The sequence below is a fragment of the Myotis brandtii genome, unplaced genomic scaffold (genome assembly GCF_000412655.1).
Source record: "Myotis brandtii unplaced genomic scaffold, ASM41265v1 scaffold582, whole genome shotgun sequence".
Taxonomy (NCBI): Eukaryota; Metazoa; Chordata; class Mammalia; order Chiroptera; family Vespertilionidae; genus Myotis; species Myotis brandtii.
Window position 1 is genome coordinate 44868 of NW_005370187.1, and position 14430 is coordinate 59297.

The following is a 14430-nucleotide window of genomic DNA, read 5'->3' on the forward strand; positions in this document are numbered from 1 at the left end:
CCCTGGGGCCTCGTCCTTGCAATGCCCTTGGTCCTCTGCTTGAATAAGGCCTAGTTGCTGTTAGAGAAAACACTCTGGTCTCTAACGCTCACTATTTTCTAAGTGCTCACAACCTTCTGCACAATAGTTCATTCTTGAATTTTGCCAGAGATCAACAAGATTTCCTGTCTACAGTTTTCAGTACATATTACTGTCATCCTTTTGAAAATAGGGACATCTGCTCTGGGCCTGTGGCATCTCTCTGGCCTTCATTTCTTAAAGATCCTGGACAAGGACTCTGAGAATAAGACTGCAGGTGCCGTCAGTCCTCCGGGTAGAGTTCACCTGGGCCTGGCAAACTGTGCTCATTTAACTCTTCCATCCACCCCCCCGAGAGGTCTGTTCTAGTCTTCCCAGGCACACAATGGTGCTTTAGTAACTGTGCCTTCTCTCTTCTGTGTTAACCTTTTTCTTCCCCAAGCAGTGTGACCTTTCCTCTCCTATCTCCTTGCTCTGCGGTGGCTAATTTGGAAAAATCTTTTTCCTTTTCCATAAGCATTCATTCATTCTGAGCTTAATCCTTTTGGACACTATTCTTAGTCTTCTATGACAATTTAATAAATATTAGTAAATAAAAATAATTTGTTGACAATTTTAGTGATCTGGGCAAGTCAATTAACACTAAGGTCAGCTGCACCTCAGGTCACATCAGAAATGATGTCCATCTGTGGGTGCCCACCCATGGATGACTGCCTGTGGATGCCCGCCTGTAGATGCCACCCATAGATGCCACCTGTGGATGCAACCCTGGATGCCCACTATGTAGAATGGGAAAGCTCTGGAAACATTTTACAGGCACCACCAGACACAGTCATGAGGTCTCCTGACCAGAAAGGAGCCTGATTGAGGAGTGAGGGGACGTGGTGAGGGGACGGGGATGGCAGCCCAGTACTGGGAGGGACACACAGAGCTGCAGTGAAGTCAGGAGAAACGTGAGATTGTTTATAGGCTCTTAGGTTCCTTCCTTTTCTGGTTCAAAATCAGCTGTGCATTGGGGAGGTGGGACAGGTACCTAAGTGGTATCCACTTTGATAGCCAGTGACTGGGTATCAGCAGGCGAGTTTGCACGGCAGGGGTGGTTCCCTAGGGCTATGTGTCCCTTCGGCCCCGAGGCTGAGGGCCCATAGGTGGCACCTCTCAGGAGCAGCCCTTTCCAGCCTGAGAATGGCGATGGGAACCTGGGTAGCTGTTATTTCCACCTCCTCTCTGCTTCTCTGGTTGGCGACGGGTGTGGCCAGGGAAGACAGGCACCCGAGGTGACCAGTTTGTGGCTCTGACACCCACCTCGAGACAGGTGACTCAGCTGAGCCTGGAGGCTGCGGTTCTCCTCCCGAAGGGCCCTGTTCTCGCTGTGCAGCTGAGTCGTGGGCTCCAGACCCTGACTGTAGCCGTTAGACGTGGATCCTGCCCCGGAAGAGAAAGCAGACAAGTTACGCATGTGGGTGGCAGCTGCTTTCAAAGCTGCCCCTTCTGTATCTCCAAAGACACTGTCCCACCCAGTAGAAAACCCTGAGGACTCAGGCCTGGGCTCAGGACTGGGGGCCTAGGCCTGGTTTCCTGTCTCCTCTCGGGGTTCTCGGCTGCACTGTCACCTGCCCTGGCTGCCATTGCCAGGGAGGCTCGTTCCCCTACACAGCTGCGCTGTGGGCTGGACAAGGCGTGTGGGAGGGCCGGCCTCCCAGGGACAGCAGCCTGGGGGCGAGTGTGCAGAAAGACCACCCGGGTAAGTGGCTGGGTGAGGGCCCGGAGACCTGGCCCCACCACCTGCCAACCACAGGACAGGGGCGCAGAGGACTCAGCAGGAAGTACGAGAGCACATTAGGAGGATGGGAAGTCTGGGGCTCTGGGACAGACCTGGTTGGTTCTGCTGTGAGAAGGTCACTCTCTGAGCTCCCTCCATCTACCTGCACAGTAAGGACAGTGGTACTTGCCCAGAGCCCTGCCTGGCTGTTTGCAGGCAGCACCTGTGTAAGCCGACCACTGTGCTCTGAATGCTGAGAAGCTCTGCCCAAGGGCCCTCCCTCCAGAAGCTCCCAATTAGGACCAGGAACGGGAAGCCCGGCAGTCCTACCGCTCCCGCGGGCAGTGGAGCTGAGCCTGTGTTCCAGCTGCTCCCGCAGGCGGTCGTTAATGCAGATGGACTCCTCCAGGCGCTGGCGCAGGTTCCGGATCTCACCAAGGTGCTCCTCTAGCAGGTCAGCCCCTGCAGCCGCCACCAGGGCAGGAGAGAGGTGGGAGAATCCTGGTCACAGGCAGGGCCCACGTGGGCACAGGGCTCGGCCATTGGCTTCTCAGCAAGATCCCTAAACGTCACCTTCCTTCTGCCAACTGCACCCTCTCACATGGGCACCCAGGCAACAGGGCGCTTTCCAACACAGGTCAGCCCGGGGCCAAGCAAGCCCCACGGACCCCCTCCCACGCAGGGCTAAGTGTAAGTGTGCAGTGACCAGTGTAACTAGTGAGTGTGAGGGGGTTCCGCCTGGTTTAGAAAAGTAACTGGGAGTGCTCGTCAGCCTGAGATCTCATTGGCTTGAGTTCTCGTGTGGTTTCCTGAACGTGGGTCTCGCCCAGCGTGTGGAGCTGTGGGAAGGTTCCTTCTCCATGGTCTGGTGACCCCTGAATTCTAGTGACCGCCTGGACCGGAACCAGCCTACGTGCTGAAACTCCTAGGACGATTCATTCACAGAGTTTGCTAGAATTTCTCAATATTTCTGCCTGACTTTATTTTAGTCTGCAGTCTTTTGAGTTCTGGGAATTAAGCTGCCCCTTTTATTTCAGTTCGGTTTGATTCAGGGGGAATGTTATTAAAAACCTGTTCATGCGTGCAAAGAATAAATAAATAGCTGAGGCTGGGACAGGCCTGCTGGCACCTGGAAAGGTGTGGCCACTCCTGAGTGTGACTTAGGGTGTGACAGGGAAGGCCTCACGCTACCCTAACCCTCTCCTCTTACTGATGCTGGATTAAACAACCACACACAGCTCTTCCTCCGCCCCCAAGACAAGGCCTCGGGTCAGTTTCACGGACATGGACTCATCCCGCTGGTTAATGGTCCTGAATGCCGCCCTCGCATCCCCTTTAGCAGGGAGGGAGTGAGGGAGGGAGGGAAGGAAGGAAAGGAGGGAAGGAGGGAGGGAAGCATGAAGGGAGGGAAGGAGGGAAGGAGGGAAGGAGGGAGGGAAGCATGGAGGGAGGGAAGCATGGAGGGAGGGAAGGAGGGAAGGAGGGAGGGAGAGCCTGCACATATCCGAGGGCTGGCGAGAGGAGGAAGTGCCCCAGGAAAGGGTGACAGGTGCAGGAACAGAGGTGGGAGGGGTGCTGTTGACAGGCTGCACCAGCTGTACCAGCTGCACCACTTTGCTTCGGGCTCAGCCTTTTTTTTTTTTTTAAATGACAGTCCTCTCACTGTTGGCACTGAGCCGCATCCCAGCATCCACCTGTATCTAACAGGTCCACCTGGTGCACTGCCTTGACCCTGACCAGGAGAGCTAGGATAGAGGAAAGTCGGACCTGGTTGTGGGCACAGGATATATTTATGGGGTAGGCCGCCCTCTCTGCGGCAATCCCTGACTGGTGGACACATGTCCTGTGAGTGCTGGTGCCCGGCATTCCGGAAGGGCCCAGAGTGTGCTGTTAGGGGCTCAGGATGCAGGCGAATGTGAGAGCAGCGGGGTCCCTGGCTTTCCCACGCCCTGCACAGCACCCGGGCCCTGGGCAGGGAGGATGAAGGATGCACGAAGCACCGCTATGGCCCTTTCATTTTATCCCCAGGGAATTTCACTTACCGGTGGGTTTGGAGTTCAGCTGGCACAGGGAGGAGCCCAAGGACAGGTCCCCAGATACGCTCCCTTTCTGAGGCCTCATCATATCCCACTGGCCGCTGCTGCCCAGGTACCTGGGCTCCAGGATCCCGCCCAGTTCTAGGGCGCCCCTCGGAGGAGAGTGGGGCTGGGCAGGGGGGAGGAAGTGGGAAGAGCTGGCGTCTGAGTGGCTGCTCAGCAATGTAGCCGGGGAGGCGGGATGGACGGTGCTGACACCTGGGCAGAAAGAAACCCACATGAGAAACAGCCTCAGAGGGGAAGGGTCAGCGAGGAAGTGTGTTTACTGAGAACAGACCCCGACGGGTGCCTGTGGCTGTCAGAGGTCCCAGCCCATGGCAGCGAACCCAGTAGATAAAGACGCATAACCTAGAGGCCAAGTACTAGTATTTGCCATCAGGAGACACCAAGAGGTAGGAGACAGTAAAGTATCTGAAAGTCACCAGTGTGAGCCAAAGAAATCCAGTGGACCCTGGCTCCTATCACAACTCCTATGCCAGAGTCTAGGGAGGTTCCAGGAGTAGAACTCACTCCCAAAGTCTGGGGTCACGTGGGTGATGGCATCCAGCATTGAGCACACCTGTGAACAGGACTCATCGTTGGCCTGTGGGAACTTGCCTTCCCCAGGAGCTAGGCAGTCAGTCTTTCCCTTTCTCCTTTGGGGCTGTCAGAGAAAGGGGTCATGAAATCCAGCTAGACATGGTCTCCCCAACTCCTCCAGACCAGAGAACTCTGCTGAGGCTGCAGGAGGCTCTCTGGCAGGCAAGTGGGGATTGGACCTCACCCAACATGATTCCTCACTCCTGCCTGAAGAATCACTGAAGACTTGCAGGGAGGGAAGCAGGCAAGAAGGGGAGAGAACCTTTCATTTCACAGGCTGATGCTTTCACAGATCTTATGAAATCATGGGCCTTCTCTTGAGCACCATCATCTCTGCTTCTATATAAAACGAAGGCCAGCTTGGGGAGCGATGGAGAGAGGAGGGCAGTGCTGTAGTTTAGGACATTCATATTCATATGACGGCTGTCTTTCAGGGATCATATACATGGGTGGCAAGGTGCACAGGTAGCTCTATCTAAGCAAACAGAAGTGAGGGCACATTTCCTCCTGCCAAGCCAGACTCTTCTGAGTAGTTAACTGCTAATTTTTATCTCTATCTGTAACTGGTTCTCAAACTTGGCTACATAGTGGAAATACTTGGGACAATGTAAGAAAAGTATATACGGATGCCTGGGCCCCCGAGATGTTGCCTTAGTTGGTATGGAGTACAACTTGGGCACTGGGTGTTTTAAAATCATCCCACGTGATTCTAATAGACAGCAACATGTGAGAAATACAGTCCTGGGTCTCTCCTTCCCCAAATTTGCAAAATACAGATATCCATTAGGATCACTGGGAGTTAGAGAACAGGATGGAAAATGTAAGTCTCTGAATGTTACCTGGGATTCAATAAAGATGTGATTTCCTACACCCTTAATGACACCCCAACCCAAGGCAAAGCGTTGTTGACAGTCAGTACGTATACTTTCTACCCAAGGTCATAGGAGCTCCCAAGACTATCAGCACCAGTGAGCAATACTCTCATTCCCCAGTCTCCCTGGCCACACAATGCAGAGCACATGCCCTAAATCATGCAAGGACAACAGACAAGATTTTAGCCCCACAGTGACCTGAGAAGCCGCCATGCACTACTGTCCACACGGAAGCTTGGGTCAAAGCAAACAAGGAGCATGGGTAAGCGATGGTCCCTCGGAGAGGACCGCACCTCAGGAGGGCAAAGAAAGGGTTACAATCTTCCTCACCAACTCGGGGACCACCCAACTCTGGTCAGTGTCTCAGACTAGATAGGGCTTCAGCCCACAGCACCTGGCCCCTTTTCAGGCCGTGCTCTCCTTCTGTGTTTCCCCTTGGATGAAGGCGAGTCGGAAACTATGGAAAGGGAAAGGGGAAAAAGTAAGCTTGGGAACACTCTTGTCATTGGGGCATGGGACAGATTTGTTATCCATCAATTGTTGGTTCCAGAACTGCTACCGCAGTAAGTTTTAGGTCAGACACACCAGCACTTCCCACTAGTTCCAAGGTGCTTTCCAGTTGTTTTTTAAGCACTATTAGAGAGCAAATCCATCACGTGATGTGAGGTTCTTATTTTTTCTAAGCTGTAAGTGATCACACACACACACAATTTTTATGATGGGCATCTAGCCCATATATACATCAAACACTTTTCTAAAAGGTAACTACACAGTCTATGAGTTCTGTGAGTTAGAGGACTGAGTTCACAGCAGACATCCCTATGTTTCTGGGTCTCACTGCCCATGCGTCCCCTGTCCAGGGGCAGAAATGAACCTTGTGCAACAGGGAGGGGGCTGTCACCCCCTTCTAATCCCTCTACCTCCACCTTGTAGCCCCCACCTGAGGGTGTAAGGATCTGAACTCGACTAAAGGCATCTCACAGCAGGAGGGTAATGGCCATGGAAAGGATCCCACGGAACGTGGCCATCTTTGTCACGGCCACTTCACCCTGCACAGGCAAGTGTGTCAGCAGTGTGTCAGGCTTCGGCACACTTGGTGGGATTCCCCACTGGCAGCAGTGGGAGAGCACCAGGACTAGGGCCTGGTGAGCTAGACGCCTGTTAACTGATGGGACACACACACCAGAAAGATAACAGTAAATACATTTCCAAAAAATGTTTAAAAAGCAAGCAGCGTTATCCCGCCATCGTCCCCTGGCCATGTGCGCCCCTCGGCTTTTAGAAAACTGCCATCAAACCAAAGCCATGCAGAGCGACACGGGTGGGGCCGCCATCCGCAGGCTCGCATGCAGGAAGTGCTCACTTTCTCCCAGCTGCTTCTGCAGCATCTGCAGCTCCTGCTGAGCCTCGGCCAAGGAGACCGCGGGCCTCTCACAGCAGCCGAGGAGGGGAGGGCCAGTGGGGCGGAAAGGCAGGAAGTTGGGTGGAGCTGAGGGCAATGGTGCCTGCGGGAGGCTAACCCGCGTGGGTATGGAGGAAAAATGAAGGCCTAGAAACAGAAGGTCAGGGAGAAAGCAGAGACATCGTTAGAGAGAAAGGAATGAGTAAAAGATTGAGAAGATGAAACTGTCCCCTGAGCAGATGTCTCCTTGGGGAGTGACTCTCATTCACGGTGGTGCTGCCTGGAATGGCTAAGAGTGACCACAGCCATGGCCAAGGGTGAGCACTGCTCCCCAAGTCTGGTCTGGCTGACCGCCCCCTCCCCTGCCAGGGCCATCCTGCAGACATGGTCTATGTTCATCTTGAAAACAATTGGCTACACAAGGCAACGGTATTACCATAAGCCAGGTGGCCGTAGCCCCACCCAGCATCCTGGGCACTGTCACAGCAGGGCCAGTCCTTCCCCTGTGACAGGACTCTCCCCACACCCTGAAAGCATTGGGGTTCACCCTGGGGTGGTTCAGGCCAGACTAGGACTGTGGGGAAATTTGCATTATGAATGCATGCAATTCAAGACTAATGGAAACATTTCAGAATCCTACATCAACACGTTCCTTCACCGAGTGAAAAACAGGCCTCCGTGCAGTGACATAGACACAGTGGCTCACACACCTGTCTGGGCATTTGCATCACTTGGGAAAAATTCTTAATACACACTGACTCTTGGGGCCCCAATGCAGACCCACTGCAACTCTAAGAATAGAGCTTGGAAATTTACTTTTAAACAAATCTTCATAGTGGTCACTATGCAGCTCATCTACAGACACGTCACGAGGAACCCCGGGAGGTCCTGATGTTTGAATCTGTCTCCTCTTTCATTAAAAACAGTAAGAGGGCCCTGGCCAGGTGGCTCAATTAGAGTGTTGTCCTGTACACCAAAAGGTGTGGGTTCCGTCCCTGGTCAGGGCACATACCTAGGCTGCAGTACGGAAGGCAACCAGTCAATATTCTCTCTCACATCGATGTTTCTCTCCCTCCCCGTCTCTAAAAGCAATAAGCATATCCTCAGGTGAGGATTGAAAAACAAAACCAGGTACAGGGCAGGTAGCCCACAGAGGGAGCAGAAACCAAGACTGACCGTGGAGAATGTCTCACGTGGGAGAGAATGTCTACCTTCTACATCACACCACTGCCCGACGCTGACCCGGGACCAGAGCAGTCCTGCAAGGACACCGGGCTGCCAGTGACACCGCCCAGGCTCCTTTGGGAAGCTTCGGACTTAAAGCCCTGGCCTTCCGCCGTTTGACCCCAAAGCCTTTCCGCAGATGTCTACAGGCTAGGAGAGCAGATTTCCCATGAGTCCCTGGTCCGGCTGCTGCTCACTGTGACTGAGAAACCTGAGCCCAGCTCAGGAAGACTCGGCCACACTCTCTTCCTCAAGATTTTGGCTGACTTGTCCTCAGGAGAGATGGGGGCAACAGAGGCAAGCACTGTGCTTTCGGGGGGCACCTCTCTACAAACCCAACCCCACCACAAACCACACTGAAGACAGCAGCGGGAGGGGAGGAGTGTCAGAGGCGAAGACTAGGTTTGCCTTTCCCTGCATGGCTGGTGCAGACCTGAGATTAACCAGTGCACCCCGGGCCACTACGCTGAGGCAGGTAAACGAAACGTAACCCTCCGATCGGCCTCAGGATACACACCATGTACATCTCAAGGACTGCCGACCCACTCAGAATCCCTGCTCACTTAAATAAAGATTTAATATGGCAGAATCTTGTCTGAGGATTCTGAGGCCTCCCCAGCTAGGAAGTGAGCAGCCCACGTACAGCAGAGGCGGCGGCACAGGTAGAACGGTAGTGTGTACAGGGGGCAGATGTGACTTTCCTTTCGTGCTTTGACTACTATAATCCTGCGAGAAACATTGTGCCTCTTTGCTCCCCAGGGTGAAATGAGAGAAAGAAATGATATGTTTATTCAAAAATGATTACCCAGTCCTGGGCGGTGTGCTCAGTGGTTAGTGTGTCGGCCTGCACATCAAAGGGCAGCAGGTTCGATTTCCAGTCAAGGGCACATACTGGGTTGCAGGTTCAACCCCCTGGCCCAGGTGCGAGGGCATGTGTGGGAGGCAACCAATCGGTGTGTATCTCTCAAATTGATGTTTCTCTCTCTCTCTCTCTCTCTCCCCCCACACACACACACACCCTTCCACTCTCTCTAAAAATTGATGGAAAAAATATCCTCATGTGAAGATTCATGAAAAATAAATAAAATAAGTGATTAGGCAACTATTGGTCAGAGTCTTTTGGTATGCAGCTCAAAGTCTATTGTGAATGACTTATTTTTCTAAAATATTTCAAACAAAGAAAAGTCAGGCACAATTAGCGAATTAGGATGGTCTCTTGATTTTTTCCAGGATTTGATACAAATAAGCCCCTAACAATGGAAACATCTGTCTCTGAAGAAAAGCCAAACAGGCAGCTGGGGGAGAGGAGACGAAGCCCTGCCCGCTGACCGCTGCATACCTGGACGGGCCTGGGTGGCCTCCTGCGGGGGGTTCTGGGGAGCAGGCAGGCTGCTGGGGTTGCTGCTGGGCTTGGCCTTAACCCCCTGAGGCGCAGTGGTTGATGATGGTGTAGAAGACAGAACAGCAGAATGACTTGAGTGATGGATGGAATCTACAAAACCCACGAATGAAAGAAAATGTTTGATGATCTACAGAGAACTGGAGCCTGGCCTTACATTTAACAGGGTACCAGGGCAGCTCCAAGCACAGGCACTGCGAGCAGGGGTCATTTCCTCAGTACAGAGAGCTCCTTGGGGAGGCAAGCCAGCACAGAGGTGATACCGGGGCCCAGAGCCCTGAAACCATGAAAATGGCATCTCCAATGACACCAGGCGGGACCGGCAGCACCTGTGGGACGCTGTTCAGGAGCTGCCACCGATGCGATTGCTGCAGGAAGGACCAGCGGCCCCACCTTAAAGGAGGTCAGAGTCTGTGCTCATAGGCAGTGGGACAAAAACACCGGCATGGTCTCATTCTCCCCTGTGGCTCGCCTGGGGTCTAACCTCATGCACATGCTGCCAGAGACCTGGTGCCACTGTAACTAGTAGAGTCAGGAGCAGAGCAAGGATCCTAACTCACTGGGCACTTGGTCCCAGAGCCGTGTTTAGCCTGATCCACACCAGGTGGATTTATGAGGCTGGGTTATGGAGGGCCTACATAAAGCTGGAACCATTCAGAAAGTGGTGGCTACCTGGGTGGCCTGGCGAAGTTTTCTTCTCTTCATAGTGTGTGTCCTCGCTGGCTACGTCCATGTCGGAGCAGGCTTCCAGCTCCTCGGACAGGAAGGAGGAGCTGCTGGGCGAGCGGGGGGAGTCGGACAGGGCGCGGCTGCTGGAGGGTGAGAGGGACCGGGCGTCCAGCTTGGCCTGCAGGACCTCAATCACTTTCTCCTTCTCCTGCAGCTCCCTGCGGAGCCTGGTGGGGGAGGGAGGACAGCAGGTGAAATCAAGGTCCCCAGACCAGCAGGTCCTGACTGGACCACATGGGAAAAGCCACAGAAGTCAAGGGAACATTCCTGCAGAGAATAATGGAAGCAACCCATCTCTGATTAGGGGTGGGGAGCAGGTGGGGCGCAGAGGGAGGGGAAGCAATCGCTACCCAGGGCACTGGCCACACCATACGCTGAGGACTAGCGGGGACTGGGCCAGCCCTCTAAGGCACTACTGCCTAGAGTATGGTCCCCACTATGGCTGCAGCCTGAGAACTGTTGGCTACTTGTCTCCAAGTAGATAGCACAGAATGGAAGGAAAGCATTGAGAGCCATATGGCAGCTTGACCTCGCCTTAACATCCAGGAGCAATATAGATGAAACCATCTGCATGACTGAGGTACAGACCACCTGTGTGTCTGGGATTAGAAATGAAAATAAAGGCAAAAACAAAAGCACCCTGTCCTTCACCAGGGACATTTGGAGAAGCACCGTGCGGTCTAAAGCACACTCATGACACAAAGTGGCTCCAACTAGCAGCTACAACGAACTCTGAGCCCAGGTGCCATTGTGCATGGTAAGGCTATATGCAGTGACTCACAGAAAGCTGGTGTCTGAGGCACCGAGCTCCCCAGGGACCCGCACTGTCTAGGCCTTTTTCACTAAGAACTGTAATATAATTCTTTTTTCCTAAGGAAATTGGGTGGCTAGGAACTAGCTGCCAACTCAACTGGGGGAGGAGGGGGAGGAAGCCAACTGGGCAAAAAGTACACCCTGGTCTTTAAACACACAGCGGGAAGCAGAGAAGACCCTGGGGGTGCAAAACCCCTAAAACATGGTTAGTATACTTTTAATCAGACTGCCTCTAGGTTACCAAGCCTGGAGAACAAATATGCAAATAGAAACCAACAGAATCATATCAAAAGAGAGTAAAGAATTAGGTTAAAGACAACAGTAAAGTGTTCCATGAATAAATGAATTAATTACAATCAACATTCCCTCCTCTACCCCCCCCCCTCCCCAATTTGTGACCCATCCCTCAGGCCTCATTCCTGGTCCCTTTACCAGAGTCCATGTGGAATTACCTGAGGGCCAGCGGCTCAAGTCCAGCTCGATCTTTCTCACTTTTATGATCCTCTGCAAACCAAATTCAGAAAAGAAACGGTAAAACAAACAGGTTCCACTTCACACATTACAAACGCAGGGGCCTACTTGTGTACAGAACGATTACTCTGTGTGTGTCCAGGGTGTGTGGGAGCATCATTCTGGGAGGCCTCAGATTCCGTCTTTAGGGAAGGGACCCGCCAGGCTTTCCTGAGCTCACCGCAGACCTTCCCTGGTCTGGTGATCCCCACCATGACTTCCTCTGCCCTAAATCTACGCAAACAAGTGGAAAAGGCATGTGCCCAGCTTCTCTCTGGGACAATCCAGCCTCCACGCCTGCCACACACTGACTCCCTGTTGTACGGCTTTCATGTAGAACCTACTCTTGCTCTGAGATGACGAACAGCCCTGTCCCACTTCGGCACCTGCTATCAGACGTGGGGTCTTTGGCCCCAAAGACTGATTCTGCTGTACCCAGGAAATTCTCTCTAAGCAAAGAGCTTCAATAATAACCAACTTTCCTAGCCCTTGCACTATGGCAATTGGTGCCTACACCATGTCCAAAAGGGCATGGTGCTTTAGCTATATTTGAATTAGTTTTGTGTGCAATACCATGCAATACATGAAGAAACACAGACACCAAAGAGATAAGTTATTTGCCCAAAGCAAGTTGATGGCAGCATCTAGGCCAGAGCTTGGGTCTTGAATTCTAAGTTCCGGGCTCTTTCCACTGTCATAAGGTCCTCTGAGCACCTCTCTTTCTTCCCCTTAGCACTGGATGGAAGTAGCCTCCTTCCCAAAGGTCACATTCCATGAAGGATGAGCTTTCTACAGTAGTAACCGTGGCCTCTCCAACCCTGTGTGTGCCTCTGCGGTGCCTCCCACCTTTGTTACTCTAAGAGGCCTGATCTTGTAATGGCCCCCAGGGAATGAAGTGGAGGCTGAGAGTGACTGAGCATGTCCCAAAGCCCTGTGGCCAACTCACTGGTGCTGAGTTTGCTGCTGAGCCGCTCTGTCAGCTGGCTTCCCTGGGCAAGTTGCTCCCGGAAGCTCTGCCCCAGGTAGTAGTCAATGTCATTGCTCCTTAGGAGGTCCTCAAAAGACTTGACTGTATCTTTTGCATGCTGGGTGAGGAGATAACAGATACCTCTCCCTTCTCGTATTTTCTGGCGTAGGTAGGATAGTTCTCGAGCCTGATCCTGAATCAGGGAATCATATTTCCTAATGCAGGGAAGAGAAGGAAAGAGTAAGAATGAAGAAGAGGGAATGATAAGTTATGGGGGCTTCCATGGAGATTTCTGTGAGCACTTCTCTAAGGATCTCCCCACCAAGTGGAATTCTGGCACATAAACCAAAGGACGTATTTAAGAGTAAATTCTGCTCTGAGAGACTATTGCATCAAACAATTTATGCCACTTTCTTCCACTGTTTTATATATGTTAGTCATATGGCCCAAAAATGAATCATAAGGCTCTAGTCGGTTTGGCTCAGTGGATAGAGCGTTGGCCTATGGACTGAAGGGTCTGGGTTTGATTCCCGTCAAGGGCACACATGCTGGGTTGCGAGCTTGATCCCCGGGGGGGCGGGAGGGGGATGCAGAAGGCAGCCAATTGATGATTCTCTCTCATCATTGATGTTTCTATTTCTCCCTCTCCCTTCCTCTCTGAAATCAATATATATATACATATATATATACATATATATACACACACACATATATATTTATTTATATATATATATATATACATATTTTTTAAAAAAGTAAGAAGACAGACTCAGAAAGACTAGATAGGTTACACAGCTAGTGAGTACCAGAGCCAGGATTCAAACCCAGGCAGCCTACCTTCAGTCTTACTATTACACTGTGCCCACTGTCACTTTCCTAATACATTCCCAGGAGGAAATCCCAGAGACCTGGTATTGCCCATTCGGGGCCGCCACCCAATGCCCTGGATGCCTCCCAGTCCTTTCTTCAGACTTGGTCGACCACTGAAATAAGTGCCCTTCTGGGTTTTCCCTTCCACCTGCCTGGCTACCCTACTGCAAGCACAAACTCCGCCATCCTCTATCTGATAAGGGTCCGAGGAATGCCCTCCTTACCCAGGCCACGAGGCTGATCTCAGCTCCTCAGCCAGCTTCCCTTCCAGTCCGGACTTCGGGAGCTGGGCCTCCAGCTGGGACACCCTCTGAATCAGACTCTCCAGGTCCTTCTTAGCCTGAAGGCCTGGGGAATAGAAAGCCCCAGTGCCATCAGACAACCACCCCTCGTCCTCGTCAGTGACACTATGAGGTGAAGATCCCTCGAGGGTGTCAACGGCCTTTAGCTTGCGGGGTCTCTCCAGACTGGACGAGTAGTCGCTGGTGACGGAGAGAGACCGGACCCGGCTCTTGAGGTTTTGAATGATCTTGTTGGCGGTCTGCAGCTGGGCCTTCAGATCTTTGATGTCCTTCCGGAGGACAGAGATGTCTTCAGACTTTCCATATGCCTGGAACTCCTCCTGCTTCCCCAGCTGGCTCTCCAAGGGCTTCCTCTTGGGGGGGCCGGCCAGGGTCAGGCCCAGGCGCTCCTGCTGAGAGCACAGCCCCTCCATGAGGACTGTTTCCCTGGGGCTGTCCTGCTCCTCGCACTCTGGGAAAAGACAAAGCCGCCTTCCTGAGTAAAGCTGGGCATGCTCCATAGCCTCGCCCTTCAGGGGAGGCAGTGTGGTCACAAGGACAATGGTGAGAGTAACATTTGAGCAGCTCTTTATTCAGCCCTGGCACGGGACTAGCATTCAAATGCAGTATTACTATCCTCACAACAGCCCTGCAAGTCAGGTGTGGCCTCCCTCTGTTTTACAAAGTGTTTTCTCTCCTCTTTTAGATTGCCAGTTGGTGGGTATCCCTACAATCAAAGTCATTTTATAGTAGAAATACAATTTTTTAACTTATGGTTTGCATATTCCCAAAAGCTCATTTGGTCTTTTCATTCCTAAGTAAGCCTTAGCATTTTTCCCTATAATAATCAGTTGGCTAGAACAGTGTTTTCTTTAAAGTAGTATGCTGGAAACTACGTCTAGGAATTC

At 52.3% G+C, this 14430-nt stretch overlaps 1 protein-coding gene across 1 annotated transcript in view; it reads right to left on the reverse strand.

The window, feature by feature from the left end:
- Positions 1–14430, reverse strand: part of LOC102253434 (myomegalin) — a 164954-nt gene that overhangs the window by 11159 nt on the left and 139365 nt on the right. The window contains exons 29-36 of the mRNA XM_014550095.1: positions 13466–13994; positions 12351–12586; positions 11347–11398; positions 10025–10248; positions 9293–9445; positions 3823–4074; positions 2111–2242; positions 1324–1443 (exon numbers count right to left, since the gene is read on the reverse strand). Coding sequence (XP_014405581.1) covers positions 1324–1443; positions 2111–2242; positions 3823–4074; positions 9293–9445; positions 10025–10248; positions 11347–11398; positions 12351–12586; positions 13466–13994 — 1698 coding nt within the window. The remainder of the gene's footprint in view (positions 1–1323; positions 1444–2110; positions 2243–3822; positions 4075–9292; positions 9446–10024; positions 10249–11346; positions 11399–12350; positions 12587–13465; positions 13995–14430) is intronic.